Source organism: Eretmochelys imbricata, chromosome 1, assembly GCF_965152235.1.
Source record: "Eretmochelys imbricata isolate rEreImb1 chromosome 1, rEreImb1.hap1, whole genome shotgun sequence".
NCBI lineage: Eukaryota > Metazoa > Chordata > Testudines > Cheloniidae > Eretmochelys > Eretmochelys imbricata.
The window spans coordinates 260560690-260585978 of NC_135572.1; the positions used below are offsets into that span (position 1 = coordinate 260560690).

Below are 25289 nucleotides of genomic sequence, written 5' to 3' on the forward strand. Positions count from 1 at the left end.
AAACTTAGAATTTTTTAATTCTAAGAACTCTGTAGTAAAATCTGTAAATGTTTTTTTCTGTAGAGCGCTTTGAACATGAAAAGTGCTACAAGTGTCAGATGTGTGTTTATTACACTTCTATATTACTCATGTAATTCTGTTTTTTTCCTTGATGAGTCTAGGTTCTGAACAAAGTAATAACTGTGTATGCTGCCCTTTGCTGTGAAATCAAGAAGTTAAAATATGAGGTAATTCCTACAGCCTGTCTTTATTACTGTTACAAAATGTTTGCATTTTGGCAAACTGAAATGTAGATTTTGCATCTTGGCTTTTTTTAGCTTCTAATCCTGCAAACATAAGCCATGTATTTTTGTAAATTGAGTATTTATATCTTTTTAATTTGGAAAAAAATCTCTCCTTTTGTTGGTAGGCGGAAACTAAATTTTATAATGGCCTCTTGTTTTATGGAGAAGGAGGTAAGTAGTTCCCTTTATAATGACAGTTAGTGTTATGCTGTTGCTTCTTATATTAAAATAATTGCAGTCTTATGTTCTAGAATTAGAAATTTACTTTTACTACATTTTGGCTATTGATAAAAACCTGAAACTCCTGGTCTCTGTTACAATACATGACCTGCATATCAGTGCCTTGTAACTACACTGAATTAACATCAAACATCATTAAGATTTTAATCAGAAAGAGCCATTATCTGCAGTGAAGCACTGGTGTAGTAGTGGGAACTTCCTTGATATTTTGTCTCTGCTTTACGTATGTGTGGACGGCTTATGTGAGAGGCAGGAAGTGGGGACTGATGACAAGAGTGTGACAAGAGAGTGTCTGAACACTTTTGGCTTTTAAGGAAGGATTTGGAGAGAGGGCAGGGTACTGGTCGTACAAAGACAGGGAGACCATTTCTTTCAGAAAGTGTAGCATGCGGCTTTTTTTTTAAAAAAAGATTTCATCTTCCCTTTTAACACTGAAACCTTTAATGTAGGTTCACACTGCCTTGTATTTTAAAAAAGTACTTTGCAGTTATTTTTCAAGGTTTCTATATTGAATATCAGTCCTAAAACTCGTATCCAACTCCTCCTCCCTAGTGCATAGATTTTTGCAAGGTGTCTTCAGACAACATGTGGCAATATATATCATGAATTAAATCCTGCTTGTCTTACTCATGAAGAGCCATAATGGCTTCAGTACTTCATGAGTACAGTGAGCAGGGTTTGACACTGCTTGTGCCGTCAAAACATAGGCATATTAGTGCTGGTTAATCACTTGAGTCATTATATTGGCATGAAAGCCACTGGTGGCAATGGATTTAAGGCTGTGATAATACTGAAGGATGGAGGCCACACTTAATTCTGAATTTCTGTAGTTTAAGATCGTGTAAGCCAAATTGTAATACTTGAACATCGATACTTGTTTTTAAAGTCCTGAGGGGTGGGTTACAGTGTCTCATGCCAGTGTGTGTGTATATGTGTGTGTGTGTGTGTGTATATATATATATATATTTTGACATAACACAGGACTCTGCTTATATAAACGTGGTCATAGGCTTTTTTCCAATTGGTAGATCATAAGATCTCACTCTGGGTGAAAGTTACTTTTTTTTTTTTTTTTTACAGCGTAAAACTGACAGGAGATCTGAATTCTCCTCCAGACTGTGCTATTGACCTCCTGTGTGACCTCAGGGCTAGTCACTAAACTTCTGTTTTTCCCATCAGAAAGATAGAGAAGATAATGCCTCTTTTACAGTAGCCTCGTGAAGCTCAGTTCATTAGAGTTTTGTAAAGCCTTTCGAAATCCTTGGATAGACGGTACTATAGAAGAGTGTAAACTCTTTCAGGTAGAGACTGTGACTAGCACATTCTAGGTGCTATGTAAAATATGACTGTCTTGGTTCTTTTGATGAATCATTTCTCTGACTGCAGATAACTTTTTAAAGCAGACTTCTATCAGACGTGTGTTTAAAGCCTTTTGAATCATAGTGACATACTGCCAAACTGTAACAAAGGTCTCCCTCAAAAATGTTCTACCTCATTGGCAAGGAGAAAAGAGGGCTGCAGTAGCTATAAGCTTCTTATTCTGTGACAGCAGTTTGGTCCTGCTGTTTCTCCTCTTCCTCCTGGAGAAGCCAACAACAGGGAGTGGGTGGGAATGCAGTCCTCCAACCAACAACACCTCTAGATGCACGAGAGCCAGCTGTTCCTCTTGTAGCAGCTGCCATAGCAATTGTAGGCTTACCTGGGTGAGCAGAAGCTAGCTAGGTCCCCGTCTTGGAGGGGTCTGAAAATATGAGGCGGAGCATTTTTGAGTTGGCCTCTGGGGGAAAAAAATATCCGTCCTCCCCACTCCTCCTCTCCCAATGTGACACATTCCTGTCCTCCACCATCACATCACTATGCACAGGGCTGGGCTAGGGGTGGTGTCAGCAAGATGTTTATTTGGGGTATACATCAAATTTAACAGAGTGATTTGTATATAAAAAAGTGTGTGTTGGGGAAAGATACAGTCTTTAGGAATCTTAGAGCCTCCTATTGCAGAAGAGTAGAGCCTAGCTGCTTGTGCCTTTCATCCCCTTTGATTGGTTTATATTGACATACATTTTCAAGGCTATCTTCTTAAAACAAAGTGGGTAGAAACTTTAAAAGGCTGAGATTTTCTATTACTGGACCTGAAGTCAGCTCTTTTAACAAAGTCTTGCACAAGCCCCCTCCAGACTGCCATTAGAAAAGCAATTATTGTGTATACTATAGTAAGGTTTCAGATTAAATCCACAATACCACAGGTGCTTAATCCCTATTGTGGATTAACTTCTTACCCAATTTAATTTTTAAAATTAAAGCTATTGTTATTCGTAGTGGTCTTGTATAAAAGTTTTAACGCATTAAGTTTTTAATAAAAAGAAAAGGAGTACTTGTGGCACCTTAGAGACTAACAAATTTATTTAAGCATAAGCTTTTGTGAGCTACAGCTCAATAAATTTGTTAGTCTCTAAGGTGCCACAGGTACTCCTTTTCTTTTTGTGAATATAGACTAACACGGCTGCTACTCTGAAACCTGTCATTAAGTTTTTAATAACTCCCAGGTGGATGCATTTTAAAACCCTGTATGCCAGATTTTGTCAGATGAGATTTTATGGCCAATTATAATCACCAGAATAATGTGTTTACAAACATAAATGCTGACACGATGTTAAATTGGTACTCCAGGAAACTTGGTACTTTGTAACATCCTATTATTTATGTTGAGGGTAGTGCTCTGAAGCCCTAGTTATGGACCAGGACCCCATGGTACTAGGTTCTGTAGAAATACAGAACAAGAAGATGCTCTCTGTTTAGCAAAGCACAGTCAAGTCTTTGTTAAGGATTCATTGGAAATACATTGCCTTATAGCAGTGTGCTTTAATTAAAGGTCAAACAAAATTGGTTTGTCATCCAGACTTGAGTGTAATGAATAGGTTTGTCTGATATTCCTAGTCAGTGAAGCTTTTGTTTATCTTTCAAGCCACAGATTCCAGCATGGTGGAAGGTGATTCCCAAATACAGATGGGAAGATTTATTTCATTTTTACAGGTAAAGAGTGCATCTTGGCTTTGGAGCAGTTGTACTCTGTTTTTTTTTCTACTTCTCAAATGGACTCATCAGTTACAGTATCCTATTTACATCCCATTCAAAGGTATTGGGAGTCACTTTTGTGTGCAGATTACAATTTCTTGCCTGCACATCTGTCTCAACCAACCTCCTTCACTCGTCCTTTCAAATAGAGAGCTGTTAGGTGCAGTTTGTTCACTATTGTGTTTCTGCACTTAAAGCTGTTTCAAGCGCTGTAAGCCCCAGTGTGAGAAGGTTAAAAGATTTTCAGATTCGGTTCCCAAATAAACTAGTTTATCTAAACAGACTTCAACAGGAAAAAATGTAGTGGGACTCTGTCACTTTCTGTTAAAGGTCTAGCATTCTGATGCATGTTTCTGATGGTAAATTTTAGTTTTCCACTAAATAAAAAGTGGTAGTGCTGGCAGGAATTAAACCATTTGTTTGTTCATCTTCCTTTAGCTTATAGAAAGAGGTAAGAGTAAAACAAGCAATTTAAAAAAAAATTGTTGATGCCGCACAAAAAATATTCTGGGGAGTAACATGCCTCTTAGAAACAATTGTGTTTATTACCAAGGACACTTGAATGAAAACAGGATGTGTGTTTCCAAGGATTTCCTTTGTTCTTGTTGTTCATTCTACACTAGAAGTTATCATTATTTTTCTGGAATGATTTCCATAGCAAGTGATTGTCCAATCACAATCAGGATCCTGTTGTCATGAAAAATTTACTTGTAGTAAAAAATGAAAAATATATACTGCTTAAGCAAAACTGTGTCTAGAAAATGTAACTTCAGTCTTCATTAAACAGGACTTTATTTACTGTCTTGTAAATATCATGTATCAGAGTTCTTAGTGGTTCCCTTTGGTAGACCAAAGATCAGAGGAAAATACTTGCTAAGCTCTCCTGCATGCAGTTGCTAATATCTCTGCCTTTTCTTGTGCACTTTCTGTTTCCTGATCTTTGTTCTTTCCCGCTTAGCCATCAGCTTTCTTTTTCACTTTTTACCTCCCAATTTCTTCTACTCATCTGTTCAGGGGAGAAGATTTGTTGATGGCTCTGTGGGCCCATGCTACATGTGCTTCTGTGGCCCAGCTGAGAGTTCTGGGAGCTAGGAGGAGAGAGTGGCTGAGTGGGTGTTTGCTTACACTCCTGTATGTAAGATATCACCCCAGGACCATAGAGGGAAGGTTGGGGAGCTTTCAAATATCTGTATCCGATTCCTGCTTTATAAGAATCTGTAGGAAGAATCTCTCCTTACTGAGTCTGTCCTGTTCCCATTGCTGTGCTCCACTTTCTAGTCCCCAATAGGAATAGGCTGGTGGCAGTGTCTACCATCTGGGAAACACTAATACGGTAGTGATGTGCAGAGCTGGCAGAGGGATCAGAATATGCTGTTTTCGTATAGCTGCTACGTAAACATATTGGCTGTTTGTTATGGATTTGGCAGTTCTTGGAATCCAGAGATTGTTCTCAGCAGATGTAATAGCTAAATATTTACTGAGGTGATATTAAAGAGACAAACTATCATACTAATTTAGGAATACCTGGCAATGTTTCACTACCCTCTGCAGGATTAAACCACATAATCTTTAATATACTTAGAAGATTTTCAAAATCTGTCAGTTGTTTGCAGCATAGTCTGTTGCTGGCAGCTGGATATGTGCCATGAAATTGGACTTTCTGCCTTAAGCGTTTAAAGGGGCAATGTTAACTGGTTCTAGGCCTGAAATTTAGGTTCTGTTTTTAGAAACCTCAAAGCCAAATACAGAAAGAATGTTTAAATGAAAATGAAGTTAAAACCCAAACAACATTTTTAAGCAAGTGAAAAGCAAAAAGTGAAACTGACCAAGCTGTTCACATGTCCAAGACGAGTGAAATGTAAACCAACTGCATATATGATAAAAAGCCAATTTAGAATTTTTCAAACTCTTCCGTTTGATATAGTTTAAAGCCAGAAAGTACCAATAGGTCATCTATTTTGACCTGAATACCTCAGACCATTATGTTTCACCCAGTTATCCATGTGTTGAGCCCAGTAACTTGTGTTTTAGCCAAACACATCTTCCAAAATGGCATCTAGTCTTGAGTTGAAAACTATCCACCACTTCCCTTGGTAATTTGTTATAATTGTTAAGTACCTGCATTTTGAATTTTTTTGGCATAATTTCTAACTTGAATTTGTCTGGCTTCAGCTTCCATCCATTGGTTCTTGTTATACCTGTCTCCACTAAATTAAAGAGCCCTTTAGTACCTGGTATTTTCTCCACGTGAAGGTACTTGTGCACTGTAATCAGGTCACCTCTCAATCTTCTTTTGATAAGCAAAACGGATTGAGCTGTTTAAGTCTCACTGTAAAGCATTTTCTCCAGCCCTAGAGTCACTTTTGTGGCTCCTTTCTGCCCCCTCTTCAGTTTTTCAACATCTTTTTTAAAATGTGGATATTTGAACTGGACACAGTATTCCAATATCGGTCTCACCCATGCTGTATTAAAAAGGTAACAATCACCTACTCCCCCTGTTTATGCATCCAAGGATCACATTAGCCCTTTTTGCCACAGTATGACACTGTTTATTTGCTTGTCCACTATGACCCCGGATCCTTTTCAAAGTCACTGTTTTCCAGGATACAGTCCCCATTTTATAGGTATGGCCTGTATTCCTGGTACCTAGATATATTTTCTTTTGGCTGTATTGAAATGAATTCTGTTTGGATGGGGCCAGCTTACCAAGTGATCCAGATCGCTCTGTATGACTGCCCTGTCCTCGTTATTTACCACTCCACCATTTATTTCAGTGTGTATCATCACTAGTGGAGATTTGCCAGATGACTTCATAATCCTATCCAGTTTACGGCTGCATTTCAAATTTTCACTCCTGTTCTTGTGTCCCTTGCTGAATTCTCTGTCCTCTCCACTTTCAGTTTTAAATCCAGCATGTCAGTAACTCATGAAAATAATCTTTTTTTCTGTCTGTAAGTGTAGCTATTTATCTGTAATCTGTCTGATTTGTGGCTTTAGCTTGGCATGGCTTCAAAGAGAACAATGGTTGTTTAGGGCTAGAGCAGACTTTTTAAACTTTTTAGGCTATGTACCCCTTTCCAAATAATGTAGTCTACCATGTATCCCCATCTGAGATAGACAGAGGTGACACATGGAGGGACATGCAGAGTCACGTGCCCCGCAGATTTCTGCTTTCCATTTAGCAACAGCTTCTAGAGATTTTCAAATTGTGGGTGCGCCTCCCTAGGTGGGTGTGGAGGAATGTTCGGGGGCGGGGAGGGAGGGAATGGCGATGCTAGGTGGCTCGGGCCGGCCCTGCATAGCGGGACTCACAGAGGGAGCACCACCTCCACCCTCTCACTCACCTCAGTTGGCCAGTCAGCCTGTTACAACCAAAAATTGTAACTCAAAGGGCTGCCTCAGAATTGAGTTACAATTTTTGGTCTCCACCCTACCCCCCCCGTCTCCCCCCTAAATCCAGACAGGCTGGGTTGCCCTGCTGACCTGAGGTGAGTCAGGGGATGGAGGTGGTACTCCCTCCCCGAGCCCTGCCCAACGTCACCGGCCCAAGGGCCCCGGGGGGGTGGGGTGCACCTCTGTACTAAATAAAATGTATTGTCCACCATTATAGGATTTTTCTCGCATACTCCTTGACAAGAGCTCACATACCTTTAGGGATACATGTAACCCAGTTTGAAAACCACTGGGCTAGAGTATGCTTTTGTTAATGGAGTTCATAGAAAGCAGTGGTGCTTACACACACTGCCTGAGGGAGAGTTGTAGGAGGCCTTGTGCCTCAGAAGCATAATGTCTTCTAGGGCTCTTTGTTTGGGGTGGGGTGTAACTTATTACATCCATTTTAAAGGTGTACTATACTCCCCCAAGCAAGCACCAGCTCTTGGCTATTGCATGGGTGAAGTGGGGCAAAGCCTTGCCCACTGTCTACACATTTATCCTGGGAGGAAGCATCTGAGTGAAGCTCCCCTGAGCATCAGGACTGTGGTTCTAGCTAGCCCTATTGATGGCGACTCAATAAGGAAAAGGATCCTTACTCCCTCTTCTGCCTCTGTGTAGCTTCATTAGCCCTAAATCCTAAAGAAACATGCTTCAAGAAATGTGTCTGACTTCCTGTCCAGGCTGCAGTTGTGAGAAGCCTCAGACTGGAATTAGGAAGTTGAACTTGGGGTTCTGGTTGCATGATTGTTGTTCACTGTCTTGGAAATAATACCAATGTATGCAAAATTTGTCATTTCAGGAGCTGTCTTGTTTTGTTTCACGGTGCTACGAAGTGGTGATGAATGTAATTCATCAGCTGGCTGTTCTCTATACCAGCAACAAGTAATTATTGGCAGAAATGCTATGTCCCCTTTTTATTATTAAACAAAGTACAAGATGTTATGATCTCCCTAAAGCATGGTAAACATTATAATACTCTGGTCAGAAAATATGGAGAGTGGTTTTTAATGCAGCCTTATATGCCCACATAAGCTACTTTTAAAAGGATTTTATTTATTAAAAGAATCATAATCTGCTTTAAGTGTTTTTTTGTGATGAGATGCAAGAATGTCTTTTAAACTAAAAGGCATATTTCAGGAGAGCTGTCTCTTTTCAGAAGGAACAAATCTTGATGCTAATGTGGCTGACCTTTATATCCTTATGCCTCTAATTATTGGACTTAGTCCCTGTCCTACTGGCAGGAGGAATGGATGCCTTATGTTAGCTGAGAGATGCTGTGGAGATGCCATTCTAACATTTTGAAGAAATGGTAAAATCAAATTGTTTCAGAAGCTTAAAAAAATTAGGTCAACTTATTTAATTTTAATATTATAAATGTGTGATCGTAATATCTATTTGAGCAAACCTGATCAGTTTTTTATTTAAACATTAGTATCATAGATATTGTCTTGAGTATGGCTTTATGTCTTCATATGCCAATTTGACAGTAATGATGTCTTGGTATATGGGAGACAGTGTCTTACATCAGAGGGTCTTGGGCATTTACTTACTTTGTCTTTGGTTTCATCTGTAGGATTTAGAGTGTGTGTGTTCAGGTGGAGATGCTATGATTGCTAATTAGTCTTAGTTATTCATTTTTGTATTGTGAATTTTAGTGTATATCACTTGCAGAGACTAAGGGCATGATTTTCAGACATGAAACTCCAGTTGAAGTGAGTGGAAGCTGTGGGTGCTTGACACCTCTGAAACTCAAGCCAATTTGTATATCTGGTCTCAATGTACTAGCAACACTCCTTGGCTAAAGTCACATGGGAAGCATATTTAGATTGAATTTTTGCAGTTTATAAAATTTAAAAAAATCATGCAGTTTATAAAATGGCTGAAAAAGTATGCATACAATACATGCTGTTGAAGGGGATATGCACCCTCCATGATATGTGCATAACTTCTATTGTATTCCCATAAATGAGTCAGTACTAAATCAATGCAATGTTACTGTTGTAGGGGCCACTGTACTACTGGAGCTGTTATGTGACAAATCGGATGTAAAATAAAAGAATGGGACCACTTATGGTTGCTGAAAGATCTCATGATGTCTTAGAGTTAGGGATGTGAATGCTAGAGCTTTGGCCATATTCTAAATAGGTTCATTCTTTCTGCCTAAGTTTCCTCTGCTGTTTTAACCGGTTATGGTATTCTTCTGCCCAAGGCTGCTATTTAACAGTACTTTGCATCTCTACACAGCTGCACTGTTTCAGTGGTGAATGAAGTGAAGCTGGGTGTCTAGCTTGCGTATCAGTTGGTTAAGTTTGTAAAGTGTTTTGGGACCTTTGGGATGAAAGACACTATAAAAATGCTAATTATTAACATCACTGGGACTTGTTAATATACATGCGCAACAGCCTAGACCTACAATTTAGCAAACCAATGGTTCATTATGATTTGGAAAATGTTATCAACCTGATATTGCTACATTGGTTGTCAAAACCAATTTTTAATATGCATTTTTATTATGTGTTGGAATATATTTTTCATTACTGATAACAATTACCACAATGACTTTCTTGAAGTATAATATGCAAGAAAAACCTTTAAGAGACTGATACCTCTAACAACAGTTAAAATGTGCAAAATAAATAAGTGCTAGCTAATAATGGAAAAATAAGATATTGTTTTGTTTGCTTATCTATTGCAGGAATGCACCTAAAATTATAGTGACAACAGGAGTTCATTTTCAGGTGAGATGATTTAAAGCAATGTTTCTCAACCTTTTTGATGCCAGGGACAGGTTTCCTGCCTTCCTAACTGTGTTAGGGAGATCTCAGGGACTGGCACTGGTCCATGGACCAGTTGTTGAGAATCACTAGTTTAGAGGATTTTAATTTTTTTTTTAGTTTTATAAACAAACCTGAAAAACATTTCTAAGTTTTCTTGTGAGAGAGAGGAGAAAAATGAATTAAAGCATAATTTTCAATGTGTGTTGGAATCCTGCTCTCAGGACAGAGTTGTCCAATCACTGTTTCTGATTATTATATGGAAATGGTCATTACATCCAGATATGGCAAATGCTAACTTTCTTAGATTAAAAGTGGATGGGACTTGTGCTTGTGTGTCACAAACACTGTTTGAAAATCCTACCTTCATTGTCAAGACAGGTTAGCTAGCTTATGCGTGGCACCTCCATGCTAACTGTAACATTCCTTCTCTGTAGTGAAAGAACACTAAAATGGGGTAAAAAAATCTTTGTTTACATGGCATGAAACCATTGGTAACTACTGGAACTTCTTTAACAGACTATGTATGAGCATCTAGGGGAGCTGCTGACAGTCTTACTCACGCTGGATGAAATAGTTGACAATCATGCCACTCTGAAAGACCACTGGACCATGTACAAAAGGTATGCAGTTGGAGCCTTAGACATATTCCCAGTGTAAATATTAAAAACAGGTGGGTAAATTTTGGTCTAAAGAAAATGAGTTGAAAGCCCTGGTATTTGCTAAACTCCTAGGGCTTAAGCCTGTGGCAATGAGAGTTGCCACTGACTTCAGTGGGAGCAGAGTTGGCTCTTCATTGTGTCATCTTACTGGTGCAAGTAAAAACTTACAGTGCCAGATCAAAACCCCTACAAACTTAGCCTGTTACTTGGGCTGCTGTTACAACCTTGAGTAGAAGGATAATGGCTGCTGATGTTTGAGAGAGAATGTATTTGTTAAGAAATCTTATCTTAAAGGGAAGTGTGAACTGTGGCTAAAACCGTACAGTATCCTGTCACCCTTACTTGAGTCGCCCTATGGACTTGAATAGAAATTTTTGCTTGAGCAGGATCAAGTTCTATGCAAAATTACTGTAGTGCAAAATCAGTTGAGATTTCATAGAAGTCTTCCAATAGTGGTGTATTGTTCTTCTGCAATTTGCCTATGCTGACACAGTGACCTTTAAATTTATTACCTTGTGGGGCAGAGACAAATTCTGTTCGGGATGTGTTTAGTGCGGGGGGCCTACATGACCCTGTTTTGAGACTTATCATTTCCTATGACTCCAGACAGCAGCAAGGCAACATAGTGACCAAGGAATCCAAGGAATTTAGACATTAAATATGTTTTCTAATGCTCTCTGCTAGATAACACTTTGTGACATAGCAGGCATTAAAGCCTTTCTTCATTCTTTACCAAAACACTGGTGAAGCCATAATCAAAGAAAGCCTCATTATATGTGCAAGCAAGTTTGTCAGACCCTTGTTTTCCATTCATAACTGCATTACTAGACTTGCTGCTGGAGGCTGAAGCAGATACTCTGTGTAAAAATGAGTTCACTGTGACTCTGATCACAAATCAGAAAGAGGAATTCACTGTTAAGCAAATGAGGCCGCGACTTAGGAAGGTCCTGTGTGCTGATACTAGGGCAGCACAGAGACAGTGACTTACTATGATTCTTTATCCTTGAGTGCCAACAGGGTACTCAGGGTGGCATAAAAGAAGATATGGGCCCTTCCTTAAGGAGTTTACAAGCCACTGCAGACTCGCATCTCAGAAAAGGCTAGCAGAAGCTCCTATCAGCTCGAGCAGAGAGGATGCTCTGTTGGTGAGGCTGTTGATAAGGATCTTCTGCATTCAAGTCCCTCAGCTGGGTGCTTACACAGCCGGATGGTGCAAATGGCCAAACTGGCATCTGCACAGCCACTTCCACACGGCCAGCGTGTCCGGATCTGCTCCACAAATGCTGCACCAGGAGGCAGCTGTTTTGATCTACGGAATGGCACCCTCTGTACATGCTGTACATGTGAGGTCACCAGTGTACCCACTGTACACCCTCTGCACTGCTGTACCAGCTGCACCCTTTGCACACGCTGTACATGTGAGATCACCAAAGGCTCTTATGCAAAGTAAGCTGCCATGGGATAAGCGGGAAGGTGCTCTCATGGATTGGTAACTGGTTAAAAGATAGGAAACAAAGGGTAGATATAAATGGTCAGTTTTCAGAATGGAGAGAGGTAAATATTGATGTCCCCCAGGGGTCTGTTCTGGTACCAGTCCTATTCAACATATTCATAAATGATCTGGAAAAAGGGGTGAACAGTGAGGTGGCAAAATTTGCAGATGATACAAAATTACTAAAGATAGTTAAGACCCAGGCAGACTGCGAAGAGCTACAAAAGGATCTCTCAAAACTGGGTGACTGGGCAACAAAATGGCAGATGAAATTTAATGTTGATAAATGCAAAGTAATGCACATTGGAAAGCATAACCCCAACTATATATGTAAAATGATGGGGTCTAAATTAGGTGTTACCACTCAAGAAAGAGATCTTGGAGTCATTGTGGATAGTTCTTTGGAAACATCCACTCAATGTGCAGTGGCAGTCAAAAAAAAGAACAGAATGCTGGGAATAATTAAGAAAGGGATAGATAATAGGACAGAAAATATCATGTTGCCTCTATAAAAATCCATGGTATGGCCACATCTTGAATACTGTGTGCAGATGTGATTGCCCCATCTCAAAAAAGATATACACCTCTACTCCGATATAACATGAATTCAGATATAACACGGTAAAGCAGCGCTCCGGGGGATCAAAGCAAGTTCGATATAACGCGGTTTCACCTATAATGCAGTAAGATTTTTTGGGTCCCTAGGACAGTGTTATATCTAGGTAGAGGTGTATTGGAATTGGAAAACGTTCAGAAAAGGGCAACAAAAATGATTAGGGGTATGGAATGACTTCCGTATGAGGAGAGATTAATAAGACTAGGACTTTTCTGCTTGGAAAAGAGACGGCCAAGACCATAACAGGGTTCAAAAAAGGACTAGATATATTCATGGAGGATAGGTCCATCAATGGCTATTAGCCAGGATGGGCAGGAATGGTGTCCCTAGCCTCTGTTTGCCAGAAGCTGGGAATGGGTGACGGGATGGATCACTTGATGATTACCTGTTCTGTTCATTCCCTCTGGGGCATCTGGCACTGGCCACTGTCGGCAGACAGGATATTGGGCTAGATGGACCTTTGGTCTGACCCAGTAGGGCCGTTCTTCTGTGCAGACAGTGCCATTTTGTAGATCATAAGAATGGCCACACAAAAGGGCAGCTTCCTGGTGCAGCATTTGTGGAGGAGGTCTGGACACGTTTAGGGGTAAACAGCATCGTCTCGCAGGCTGAATCTGGCCTGTTGGACCCAGAACCCCATCTGCTGATGGCACGACCCCATTTGGGGTCACAGCCCACAGTTTGCAATCTGTGTGCTAGTGACTCTAGACTCTTAGGGTACAACGACACTGCAGCTGGAAGTGTGCTTCCCAATGCGGGTAGGCAGACATGCTAGCTTTAATGGAGCTAACAATAGCAGTGCAACCAGGGGTAGCATGGGTGGCAGCTTGGGCTAGTTGCCCAAGTATATACTCAGGGAGTTCAGGCAGGTTCGAACTCAGGTGGCTAGCCCAAGCTACCTTGGGCTACACTGCAATTTGTAGCACACTAGCTTGAGAAGAGCTAGCTCATGTCTGTCTGCCTATGCTGGGAAGCACTCTCCCAGCTGCAGTGTAGACATACCCTTAGAATGGAGGACTCCTTGAAACAAATATAAGATGCGATACAAACTGTGTTATTTTATTTTAATTGGATTATGTATGTTCTTTCTCAAGGCTACTAAAATCTGTCCATCACAACCCTTCAAAGTTTGGGATTCAGGAGGATAAACTGAAGCCATTTGAGAAGTTGTTGTTAAAACTGGAAGGCCAGTTACTCGATGGAATGATATTCCAGGTAAATAAATTTAGATCATCTAACACACATTCCACAGTACTGTGGGAAGCTGTATCCTAGGGACTTAATTTCTAAAATGTTGTATGATAGGATATTGATCTTCTGTAAGTGCTTTGATTTTCTTTGGATATGATTTAACTTTAGATATTTTCCTTGCAGCTACAATATTTCTGATTTTGAAAGTATTTGCTAAAACCTGAATTTTAACTGCAGCTTCTCATCATACCCCTTAATCATCATCATGCTTGTGCATATGACAAAATAACTTGTGGCTAAAAGGTAATTGTACCTTTCTCGTTCAGCCCAGAAATGTGCAAGTTCATAGCTAGTATTTCTTGCCAGAGAAAAAAACCTGAAAATACAGTTTGAATGCGTATTGTTTATAAGCCTGCTGGTAGCAGTCTTGTTGAAAAGTGACTGCATTTGTGATACTGACGTTTTAGGCAGATTATGGTATTGACAGAGCCTAGGGAAAATTGTGTGTTGATCAAGCTAGTTGGCGCACTGAATAGTAAATTATAAAGTCACAAATCAATAATGAGCCCAGACCTGCACTTTTGTTGTAGTCACTGGGAGTTTTTTCTGAGTAAGAAATGCCGTACTGTAATCAGGTTTGTAACAAGAATTTCATTGATGTGGACACAGTAGAAAAATGAAAACAGACACAGGCTTGGAATTAAATGGCAGGCCACAACTTTTATTAGGCTTTAACACAAGTGATGGGTGCTACCTGCCCATCACCCACACTCTCGTATACCAGGCATTTAATTGGTTCCAGTGGGGGGGTTACAGGGCTTCTTACCATATAACCTATAATGCTGGGTAGCACTCTTCAGTCTACTGAAGACTACTCTTCAGTCTACTATTCAATCCCAGGATTCTGCTCTCTGAGTCCAAGCACCCTCCCCCTTTCAGGTGCAGCAGGATGGGGACCATGAAGACCACAAGGTCTCCACTTATCACATGAGCATAAGGCCCATCACCAAAATCCCAGGTCTGTTACCTCTGGGAACCATTCATTGCATTCTCTCAACTGTCCTGGAAACCAGCTGCAAGTTTCAACAAGTAAACAGCACCACCCAGTACCTCAGTTAGGTACCCTGCATGTTCATACTTAACCAACTGTGGCTTAGAGGTGCTGTGAGCCAGGCACAAAACTCCCTGGTCCTCCACCAATTGGCCCATGGGAGAAAAGTTCCTTCCTTACCCCCTAAACAGGCAATTGGCTAGATCTGCAGCATCTATCAGGCTGAGTTCCTGTTCCTCTTATGGGTGGGTAGGGTGGGCTGCTGGAACGGAGCTGAAACAGGTTCCACGTGGCCCCTACACTGGGCTAAATCCTGGGAGCTGGGGAATGCTGACCAATCAGAATACCTCTTGCCCGGCTGGTCAATGGGTGCCTGAGGCTACCAGGGGAGGAGCTACCTATTGTCCCTTGGCGAGTGTCTCCTTTCCTTGCTGCTGGGACTGTCCCCACTGATGCAGGTGGATGGCATGTAGCGATGGCAAATTATCATAGAATCATAGAATATCAGGGTTGGAAGGGACCCCTGAAGGTCATCTAGTCCAACCCCCTGCTCGAAGCAGGACCAATTCCCAGTTAAATCATCCCAGCCAGGGCTTTGTCAAGCCTGACCTTAAAAACTTCCAAGGAAGGAGATTCCACCACCTCCCTAGGCAACGCATTCCAGTGTTTCACCACCCTCTTAGTGAAAAAGTTTTTCCTAATATCCAATCTAAACCTCCCCCACTGCAACTTGAGGCCATTACTCCTCGTTCTGTCATCTGCTACCATTGAGAACAGTCTAGAGCCATCCTCTTTGGAACCCCCTTTCAGGTAGTTGAAAGCAGCTATCAAATCCCCCCTCATTCTTCTCTTCTGCAGGCTAAACAATCCCAGCTCCCTCAGCCTCTCCTCATAAGTCATGTGTTCTAGACCCCTAATCATTTTTGTTGCCCTTCGCTGGACTCTCTCCAATTTATCCACATCCTTCTTGTAGTGTGGGGCCCAAAACTGGACACAGTACTCCAGATGAGGCCTCACCAATGTCGAATAGAGGGGGACGATCACGTCCCTCGATCTGCTCGCTATGCCCCTACTTATACATCCCAAAATGCCATTGGCCTTCTTGGCAACAAGGGCACACTGCTGACTCATATCCAGCTTCTCGTCCACTGTCACCCCTAGGTCCTTTTCCGCAGAACTGCTGCCTAGCCATTCGGTCCCTAGTCTGTAGCGGTGCATTGGATTCTTCTGTCCTAAGTGCAGGACCCTGCACTTATCCTTATTGAACCTCATCAGATTTCTTTTGGCCCAATCCTCCAATTTGTCTAGGTCCTTCTGTATCCTATCCCTCCCCTCCAGCGTATCTACCACTCCTCCCAGTTTAGTATCGTCCGCAAATTTGCTGAGAGTGGAATCCACACCATCCTCCAGATCATTTATGAAGATATTGAACAAAACCGGCCCCAGGACAGACCCCTGGGGCACTCCACTTGACACCGGCTGCCAACTAGACATGGAGCCATTGATCACTACCCGTTGAGCCCGACAATCTAGCCAGCTTTCTACCCACCCTATAGTGCATTCATCCAGCCCATACTTCCTTAACTTGCTGACAAGAATACTGTGGGAGACCGTGTCAAAAGCTTTGCTAAAGTCAAGAAACAATACATCCACTGCTTTCCCTTCATCCACAGAACCAGTAATCTCATGATAAAAGGCGATTAGATTAGTCAGGCATGACCTTCCCTTGGTGAATCCATGCTGGCTGTTCCTGATCACTTTCCTCTCATGCAAGTACTTCAAGATTGATTCTTTGAGGACCTGCTCCATGATTTTTCCAGGGACTGAGGTGAGGCTGACTGGCCTGTAGTTCCCAGGATCCTCCTTCTTCCCTTTTTTAAAGATTGGCACTACATTAGCCTTTTTCCAGTCATCCGGGACTTCCCCGGTTCGCCACGAGTTTTCAAAGATAATGGCCAATGGCTCTGCAATCACAGCCGCCAATTCCTTCAGCACTCTCGGATGCAACTCGTCCGGCCCCATGGACTTGTGCACGTCCAGCTTTTCTAAATAGTCCCTAACCACCTCTATCTCCACAGAGGGCTGGCCATCTCTTCCCCATTTTGTGATGCCCAGCGTGGCAGTCTGGGAGCTGACCTTGTTAGTGAAAACAGAGGCAAAAAAAGCATTGAGTACATTAGCTTTTTCCACATCCTCTGTCACTAGGTTGCCTCCCTCATTCAGTAAGGGGCCCACACTTTCCTTGGCTTTCTTCTTGTTGCCAACATACCTGAAGAAACCCTTCTTGTTACTCTTGACATCTCTCGCTAGCTGCAGCTCCAGGTGCGATTTGGCCCTCCTGATTTCATTCCTACATGCCCGAGCAATATTTTTATACTCTTCCCTGGTCATATGTCCAACCTTCCACTTCTTGTAAGCTTCTTTTTTATGTTTAAGATCCGCTAGGATTTCACCGTTAAGCCAAGCCGGTCGCCTGCCATATTTACTATTCTTCCGACTCATCGGGATGGTTTGTCCCTGTAACCTCAACAGGGATTCCTTGAAATACAGCCAGCTCTCCTGGACTCCTTTCCCCTTCAAGTTAGTCCCCCAGGGGATCCTGGCCATCCGTTCCCTGAGGGAGTCGAAGTCTGCTTTCCTGAAGTCCAGGGTCCGTATCCTGCTGCTTACCTTTCTTCCCTGCGTCAGGATCCTGAACTCAACCAACTCATGGTCATTATGTAAGAATTATGTAAGAAATAAATTGGATTCTACAGGCACGAATAGTTTTTCAAGCCAAAAATTCTGTGTTGTTCTTTTACAAACTTAACAGTCTTGGATATCTTGACCTAAAACTGTGTGGAGATCTTTGTTTTAAGTAAAATCTTTCTTAAACTTTAAATATGGAAATTAAAGGGGTTCAGATGGTGGGAATCAGTGTAGCTGCATTGTCTCAGTGGAACTATGCTGAAATACACCAGCTGAGGATTTGGCCCTTAATACTTAAATTTGAAATTGTAAACTTTTTTTTGATATGTTAAACAAGCATTAAAACAAGATAGACATTTCACATTATGTTACACTTAGGTCTTTTCTAATTGTTATATCCTAATTAATGTCAGTCCCCTGCTCCTAGAAATAACCTCCTAAATGCCAATTGTAAGTACACTTTATTGTCAAACAGTTCAGTTTATTCAGCGAGAAATGCTTCTTACTTTATGGAATCGGATTGCCAGCTACATAAGAAGAATTTTCCATTTTAATTCTCTCCGATGTCACATTTACACAAAGACTTCATTGTATGGATGGCTCAATAGGAATTTGTCCAGTATGCAAGCAAGACAGTTTTTTTTCCTCCTTGACCGGAACAAAGAACGTGAAGAATATATTAAAACAAAATTATAAATTATTAAATATTTTCCAATATATCCACCAACATACTGTTCCTCTTTCCTTGCTAAGGTTACCATATCATGTGTGTCCTGTTGTTGAACATCTCAGCTTCATGATTCACATCCTAAAAACAAATGAGGCAATACCCTTGATCAGCCAAGAGCTTTTTAGTAATGTATTTTATTCTGGAAATGCATATAATCTCCCACAACTGAGTTGTCTGAGTGCCTTACATAAGCAAAACGAATCAATTACAAAACATAAAACCCACATTCTTGCTAAAAAATAAAAAAAAATAAAAAAATAAAATCCCTTTCCCCCATTACTAAAATTCATTCAGTGTAATAAACCAGACAAAACACATCTGAACATTGACTTCAGCTGTGTTTTAAATTGAAACTGTGACTTTCCAGATTCATGCTATGAGACAACCTATTTGTAATAACAATATTCACTGAATGCCCAAACTTCATGGAACTAGCATTGTAAATGAGTCTTGTTTTCTTTCAGGCCTGTATAGAACAACAGTTTGACACTCTCAATGGAGGAGTGGCTGTCTCGAAGAATAGCACTTTTGCTGAAGAGTTTGCACATAGTATTCGCACAATTTTTGCAAATGTTGAAGCTAAACTTGGTAATTCAAGATGCGCTTTTTTTCATGCGGACTTCATTGTTTGTAAAAGTTTTTATATTGTTTGTCTAGAAACAGATCTCAAAAATATTTTCTTCTGTATGTATTTATACAAGGTGAACCCTCAGAAATTGACCAGAGAGATAAGTACGTAGGAATTTGTGGTCTCTTTGTACTGCATTTTCAGATTTTTCGGACAGTAGACAAGAAATTTTACAAATCGTTACTGGACATTGGCAAAAAGGTGAAGATTTTGCTGTTTCCTTTAATAATTTTAAAAATATATTAAAAGCAAAATGAAATTAGTTATATTTTAGTTTTTATTAAAATGCAGTATGGTTAGGTTTTTCAGAAGTAAAACATGATTATTCTGAGTACAAAAGGGGGTTGTGTCTACCTCATCTCCATTTCTTTGCTATCAGTATTAGATGTGTCAGCTTTAATATTATTCTAACTTTTTAAAAGCTTATTTTTGGATAAGTTGACTTATTTACTCTCTTGATGGTTTTAGATTGGGTTACAAGCTTGGCTAAGTTACAGAAGTGAAATGTTTTGATTTTATTAAAGATAGTTAATGTTCTTGAGGAGAAAAAATATTTTTTTATTGTGGTTTCTGTTTGTGTATTTTTTCTAGTATATTGGGGGATTGAGGAAAGACTTTGTACCTTAACGCTTTGGCCGTAAGATTTCATGGCATTCGTGCAAAGTGGAAAATCTTGACTACAGTAGAATATATTGTAGCTCATTCAAAATACATGAACATATGAGCAGTGTGTGGCCTAACACACCAGAGAAACATTTATAATAATAATTCTGCATATTGATGTAAATATATGCTTTTCAGGGCAGGAACTTTTTTTTTTAAATGCATAGCACTTGTGCTGCATACAAAGAATAGTTGATTAATACTGTTAAAGTTTTGCACTCTTTCTGAAGTATAACGAATAGTTCAAGTAAAAAAGTTCTGAGCTTGTGAGGAGTGGTATAATGATTTCTTTTTTTTTTTTTTAGATTTTTGTGACTGGAATTAATTTCATGTCAATCCTAATTATTAGGAATTGCTACCCATTTGTTTGATTTTAATTTTTTCTCCTCTTTTGGTGCTCTAGGTGCCCGCCATCACATTAACTGCTAATATTATTTGGTTTGCTGATAACTTTCTGATCCAGAAAATGCCAGCTGCTGCCAAACTTCTGGATAGGAGAAGCCATCATGCGATTAAAACTCAAAGGGAGAGTTTTCTACAACAGAAAGCTCAGTTACTTACCAAGTAGGTTTTATAAAGGACTGCACCTTTTGAGATACTACTTATTATCATTAACAAACTTAGAAGAACAAGATGAACATGATATATTGGGGAAAAGTCAACATGGCTTTTGCAAAAGGAAATCATGCCTCAGTCTGTTAGAATTCTTTGAGGATTTCAACTTTCAGAAAGCCTTTTACAAGGCCCCACACCAAACACTCTTAAGCAAAGTAGGCAGTCATGGGATAGATGGGAAGGTCCTCTCATGGATCCGTAACTGGTTAAAAGATAGGAAACAAAGTATAGGAATAAACATCAATTTTCCCAATGGAGAGAGATGAAAGAGCAGGGTCCCCCAAGTATCTGTACTGGGACCAATGCTATACAACAGAAAAGAGCTGGAAAAGGGGGTAAACAAAGGGGTGTCAAAGTTTTCAGACAATACAAAATGACTCGATAGTTAAGTCCAAAGCTGTCTGTGAAGAGATACAAAGGGATCTCACAAAACTGGGTGACTGGGCAACAAAATGGCAGATGAAATTCAGTGTTGATAAATGCAAAATGTAATGCACTTTGGAAAAATTAATCCCAACGATACATACAAAATGATGGGCTCCAAATTCGTTGTTACCTTGCAAGAAAGATCTTGGAGTCACTATGGATACTTCTCTGAAAATATCTGTTCAGTGGTAAGCACCAGTCAAAAAAAAGTTAACAGAATTTTAGGAGCTATTAGGAAAGGAATTAGAAAATATAATGCCACTGTATAAATCCATGGTGCATTCACACCTTTAATACTGTGTGCAGTTCTGGTCACTCCATCTCAAAAAAGATATATTAATATTGGGAATGGTACAGAGAAGGGCAACAAAAATGATTAGGGCTGAAACAGCTTCCAGATGAGGAGGAGTGATTAAAAAGACTGGGACTGTTCAGTTTAGAAAAGAGATAATTAAATGGGAATATGATAGAGGTCTATAAAATTATGAATGGCATGGAGAAAGTGAATAGGGAAAGTAATATTTTTTTTTTATTGGACCCACTGCTGTTGGTGAGAGAGTCAAGCTTTTGAGCTTACACAGAGCTCTTCATCAGGACTGGGAAACGTATGCAGAGTGTCCACTCAGTTGTGATGCACTGCGTACGTTTCCCAGACCTGAAGAAGAGCTCTGTCTAAGCTCAGAAGCTTGTGTCTCTCACTTACAGAAGTGAGTAACCTTTTTTTCTTTCTCCAGAGAGATGCAGTCATATTATGTCTTTGTGAGCTCATGGATGACAAAAATGGAATCTATCTTGTCTAAGGAACAGCGGATGGATAAGTTTGCAGAAGACCTTTCTAACAGATGTAATGTCTTTATACAGGTGGGTTATTTTTCACTATGCTGCTAGTTGAATTATATGTAGTGTATTTGTGCTGCTTTTTGCATGAGGAACTGGGTGATTAGAAGGAAGCTAGTGAGTATTGAAAACGAATCGTAGAAGTTATGTGGTCGTCTTGGCGTTCCCTTGCAAATGCAGGGTTTTTCCCTGCAATATGTTCTCAAATGTGTTGTCCAGTCTAGTTCTTAATAGAACTAGAATGGTATAGAATAGAATGATAGAAATGGGGCTTTCTGGGAAGTGAAAAAAGTAGTATGTCTGAGTGAATCTTCATGGGCTGAAGCTGGAATCTTTCCAATGAAGCTTCAGTGATTTCCCAAGGTAGTTCCCATTTCCCATGTAGTCTTTCTCGAGTATACTGTCAATGCTGAGATGCTTACATTGGGGCAGGGATGAGGGTCAAATTTAGTTGTATTTATCATATTCTTATTTCTGGCAACAAGTTCCAGGCTATTGCCTAATTGTGTTGCACTCAACGACAGTGCTTTGGGATTCTCTCTTTAGCATCTGATGCAATTAATTTTCTTTTCTGGTAAGAGTGCATAGTTTTGCTGTATGTATACATGATTTCTGCATTTATTTTTTTCACATTTTGTATGCCGCTTCCTGACAAAACATTGATCAAAAATAAATTCAAGTTTAATAGAGAATGTACAATAGACACAACACTAGTGTCTTCCCCATTAATTTGTCACAGCTCTGTCCTCACTTCTGCCTTTGTTGATGGATACTGATAGTTCCAGGTTTCAGTATCAATTTTTTCCTTCTGAGCTCACAGTATACATGAAAAGTTTTTTTTTTTATACTTAAACTCTCCTTAAAATGAGAATAAATAAAGAATTAAGGATCTGAAGATATCCCAATGGGAGAATCTATTCTTCTCATTTGGAGTAGTTACTTTTAATATGCTGTGCTAGTTTTCTCTATACCAAATTGAAAGTTTCACCTTTAACTTGCTATATTTCTCCAAGTTTTTGCTGTATTCCATTTGAAAGTTGTGTTTTGAATACTTGGATGCTCTTCTGGACTTTCTGGATGTAGCCTAAATTGATTGAAAGAGTTTGCACATTTTAACGCCTATGTTAGTGATATTCTTTGGGTTTTTTTCAGTTTTCCATTCCTTTGTTTTTTATTTTAAAATATGGATTTTTAAAGAATTTGTAGAGGTTTACAATGACTTCATGTATCTTACTGATTTCACTTATCTCTTGGGGACTATGCAACTGTTTTTGCTCATCCTAGTCCAATTTCTCCACCTTGATGCCGCTTGGTTGGGTTTAGGGTGAGGAGATAGCAAGTGTGAAAAATTGGTATGCTTTTTTTTTGGGGTAGGGGTGGCAGGGCGGTATAGTTGCATATATAAGACAAAGCCTCTAATATTGGGACATTTGGTGACCCTAGTTCGGTTATAGTGAACTCGAACTGTGATTAGTCTGTCTGAATGCTTGGTTCACTGGCTTGTGATCTAATTGTACTGATTGTTCCTAAAGCTATAGTTAGCTGACTTAATGACTTGCTGATTCCTTTGCAGCTTCATAATTGCAAACTAACTGACAGATCTTCACTTCCAGTGTCATGTGACTATACAAGCTTGGACTGTCCATAAGAGAGCTGCTTATGCTCTGGAGGGGCTAGTGAAAAGGCAGGAATTTATGTTCTGCATGGTAATAAAAAAAATTGAGAATATTTACTTGTCTGACATTACTGTGGAGATTATTTTTTTCCCCCAATTTGTTTCTAGGGTTTTCTTTATGCTTACAGCCTTAGCACCATCATTAAAACCACAATGAATCTCTACATGTCAATGCAAAAACCTATGACCAAAACCTCAGTGAAAGCATTATGCAGACTTGTGGAACTTCTCAAGGTAGGTTATAGGATTGCATTATGATTTCATCTAAGCATTATCATAGAGCTGCTGTGAGACACCACATGCAAAGAACTGAGTGACAGAATACTTCAAAGTGACTTCTACTTAAAGGTTGGATGGGATGGAGGAGAGAAAGGGAAGGTATATTTATGTAATTTCTAAACACCTTCCACAGTTTGCTTTTTATCTCAATCCTATTTTTTTGCAGGGAAAGATGTTCACTGTTTTGAAGAGTATCTTTCTAAAGTTGAGCTGAAATAGAGAACACGTAGGGCTAAGATTTTAAAAGAGAAATGGTTACCTCAAGTTAGGGTCTGAAAACCATATATGGATGTCTTAATAAGTGGTCTGATTTTTTGCAAAAGTGTTGGGTGTTCATCATCTCTACTTAATCTAAAATACAAGGGTGGTGAAGGGAAATCCTATATTGCCAGGTGGACAGTGTGGTTAGTATAGAAAGAAATTACTTAAATTGCCACTTTATAATTAATATGAACCACTGTGTTTTGGAACTGACTGCAGGCAATAGAACATACATTTTATAGAAGAAGTATGGTTGTGGCAGATTCTGTGACACACATAACTCAGCATCTCCAGCATCAGGCTCTTAACTCTATTTCTATAGCCAAGGTATGTAATCCAAGTTTCAGTAGTTTCATTTAACCTCTCATTCAAAATCAAAATTTTTTGTCTGATTTGAAACTGTCTGTGGTCTCGCTCCACCCTGTCCATTACAATTTCTGTTGCTGCTGTTTTTATTATAGCACTTAAGAACCCTAACCAAGAATCAGGGCCCCATTGTTCTAGTCACTGTACTGACATGCAACAAAGATGATATTCCTGTTATGTCGCTCCTCTTTCTTCCCCCAGTGGCACACACTCTCGCTCCATTCTTGTATCCACTTGCTCCTCATGTCTTGGCCTTGTTCTGATCTTTTCCTGTGACTAGGGCTGTCAAGCAATTAAAAAAATTAAATGTGATTAAGCGCACAATAAAGTGCACTGTTAAACAATAATAGAATACCATTTATTTAAAGATTTTTGGATGTTTTTGACGTTTTCAAATGTATTGATTTCAATTACAACACACAATACAAAGTGTACAGTGCTCACTTTTTATTTATTTTTGATTACAAGTATTTGCACTGTAAAACCCTCCCAAAAGAAATAGTACTTTTCAATTCACCTAATACAAGTACTGTAGTGCAATCTCTTTATCATGAAAGTTGAACTTACAAATGTAGAATTACGTACAAAAAACTGCATTCAAAAACAAAACAATGTAAGATTTTAGAGCCTGCAAGTCCATTCAGTCCTACTTTTTGTTCAGCCAGTCCAGTTTGTTTACATTTGCAGGAGGTAATGCTGCCCGCTCCTTGTTTATAATGTCACCTGAAAGTGAGAACAGGCATTCTCATGGCACTGTTCTAGCTGGCATTGCAAGATATTCACGTGCCTGGTGCGCTAAAGATTCATATGTCCCTTCATGCTTCAACCACCATTCCATGGGACATGCTTCCATACTGATGACGGATTCTGCTCGATAACAATCCAAAGTAGTGCGGACCGACTCATGTTCATTTTCATTATCTGAGTCAGATGCCGCCACCAGCAGAAGGTTGATTTTCTTTTTTGGTGGTTCAGGTTCTGTAGTTTCCACTTTGGAGTGTTGCTCTTTTAAGATTTCTGAAAGCATGCTCCATACCTCGTCAATCTCAGATTTTGGAAGGCACTTCAGATTCTTAAACCTTGGGTCCAGTGCTGTAGCTATTTTTAAAAATTTCACATTGGTATCTTCTTTGTGTTTTGTCAGATCTGCAGTGAAAGTGTTCTTAAAATGAACAGCATGTGCTGGGTAATCATCTGACAGTGCTATAACATGAAATATATGTCAGAATGTGGGTAAAACAGAGCAGGAGAGATACAATTCTCCCCCCAAAGAATTCAGTCACAAATTTAATTAACTCATTATT

General features: G+C 39.8%; 2 protein-coding genes across 10 annotated transcripts in view; one reads left to right on the forward strand and one right to left on the reverse strand.

The window, feature by feature from the left end:
• Positions 1–25289, forward strand: part of WASHC4 (WASH complex subunit 4) — a 62359-nt gene that overhangs the window by 8619 nt on the left and 28451 nt on the right. For 6 of the 8 annotated variants that reach the window (XR_013347342.1, XR_013347345.1, XR_013347343.1 and 3 more), the window contains exons 4-16: positions 162–227; positions 410–455; positions 3487–3554; positions 7831–7913; positions 9727–9769; positions 10325–10428; positions 13670–13790; positions 18700–18823; positions 18937–19064; positions 19930–20090; positions 21302–21428; positions 23188–23313; positions 23839–23946. Coding sequence is in view for 5 of the 8 variants with exons in the window: in XM_077828731.1 (XP_077684857.1) it covers positions 162–227; positions 410–455; positions 3487–3554; positions 7831–7913; positions 9727–9769; positions 10325–10428; positions 13670–13790; positions 18700–18823; positions 18937–19064; positions 19930–20090; positions 21302–21428; positions 23188–23313; positions 23839–23946 (1305 nt within the window). In the remaining 3 variants the exon portion in view is untranslated. Of the gene's footprint in view, positions 1–161; positions 228–409; positions 456–1574; positions 1826–3486; positions 3555–7830; positions 7914–8187; positions 8341–9726; positions 9770–10324; positions 10429–13669; positions 13791–18699; positions 18824–18936; positions 19065–19929; positions 20091–21301; positions 21429–23187; positions 23314–23838; positions 23947–25289 lie in introns of those variants that run through there. The other 2 variants (XM_077828746.1, XM_077828758.1) reach the window with 2 other exon arrangements.
• APPL2 (adaptor protein, phosphotyrosine interacting with PH domain and leucine zipper 2) overlaps positions 17549–25289 on the reverse strand; it is a 95246-nt gene continuing 87505 nt past the window's right edge. The window contains exons 21-22 of one of the 2 annotated variants that reach the window (XM_077828787.1): positions 18264–18313; positions 17549–18153 (exon numbers count right to left, since the gene is read on the reverse strand). In XM_077828787.1, the coding sequence (XP_077684913.1) occupies positions 18078–18153; positions 18264–18313 (126 nt within the window). In that variant the 3' untranslated portion in view covers positions 17549–18077. The remainder of the gene's footprint in view (positions 18154–18263; positions 18314–25289) is intronic. The other variant, XM_077828795.1, reaches the window with a different exon arrangement.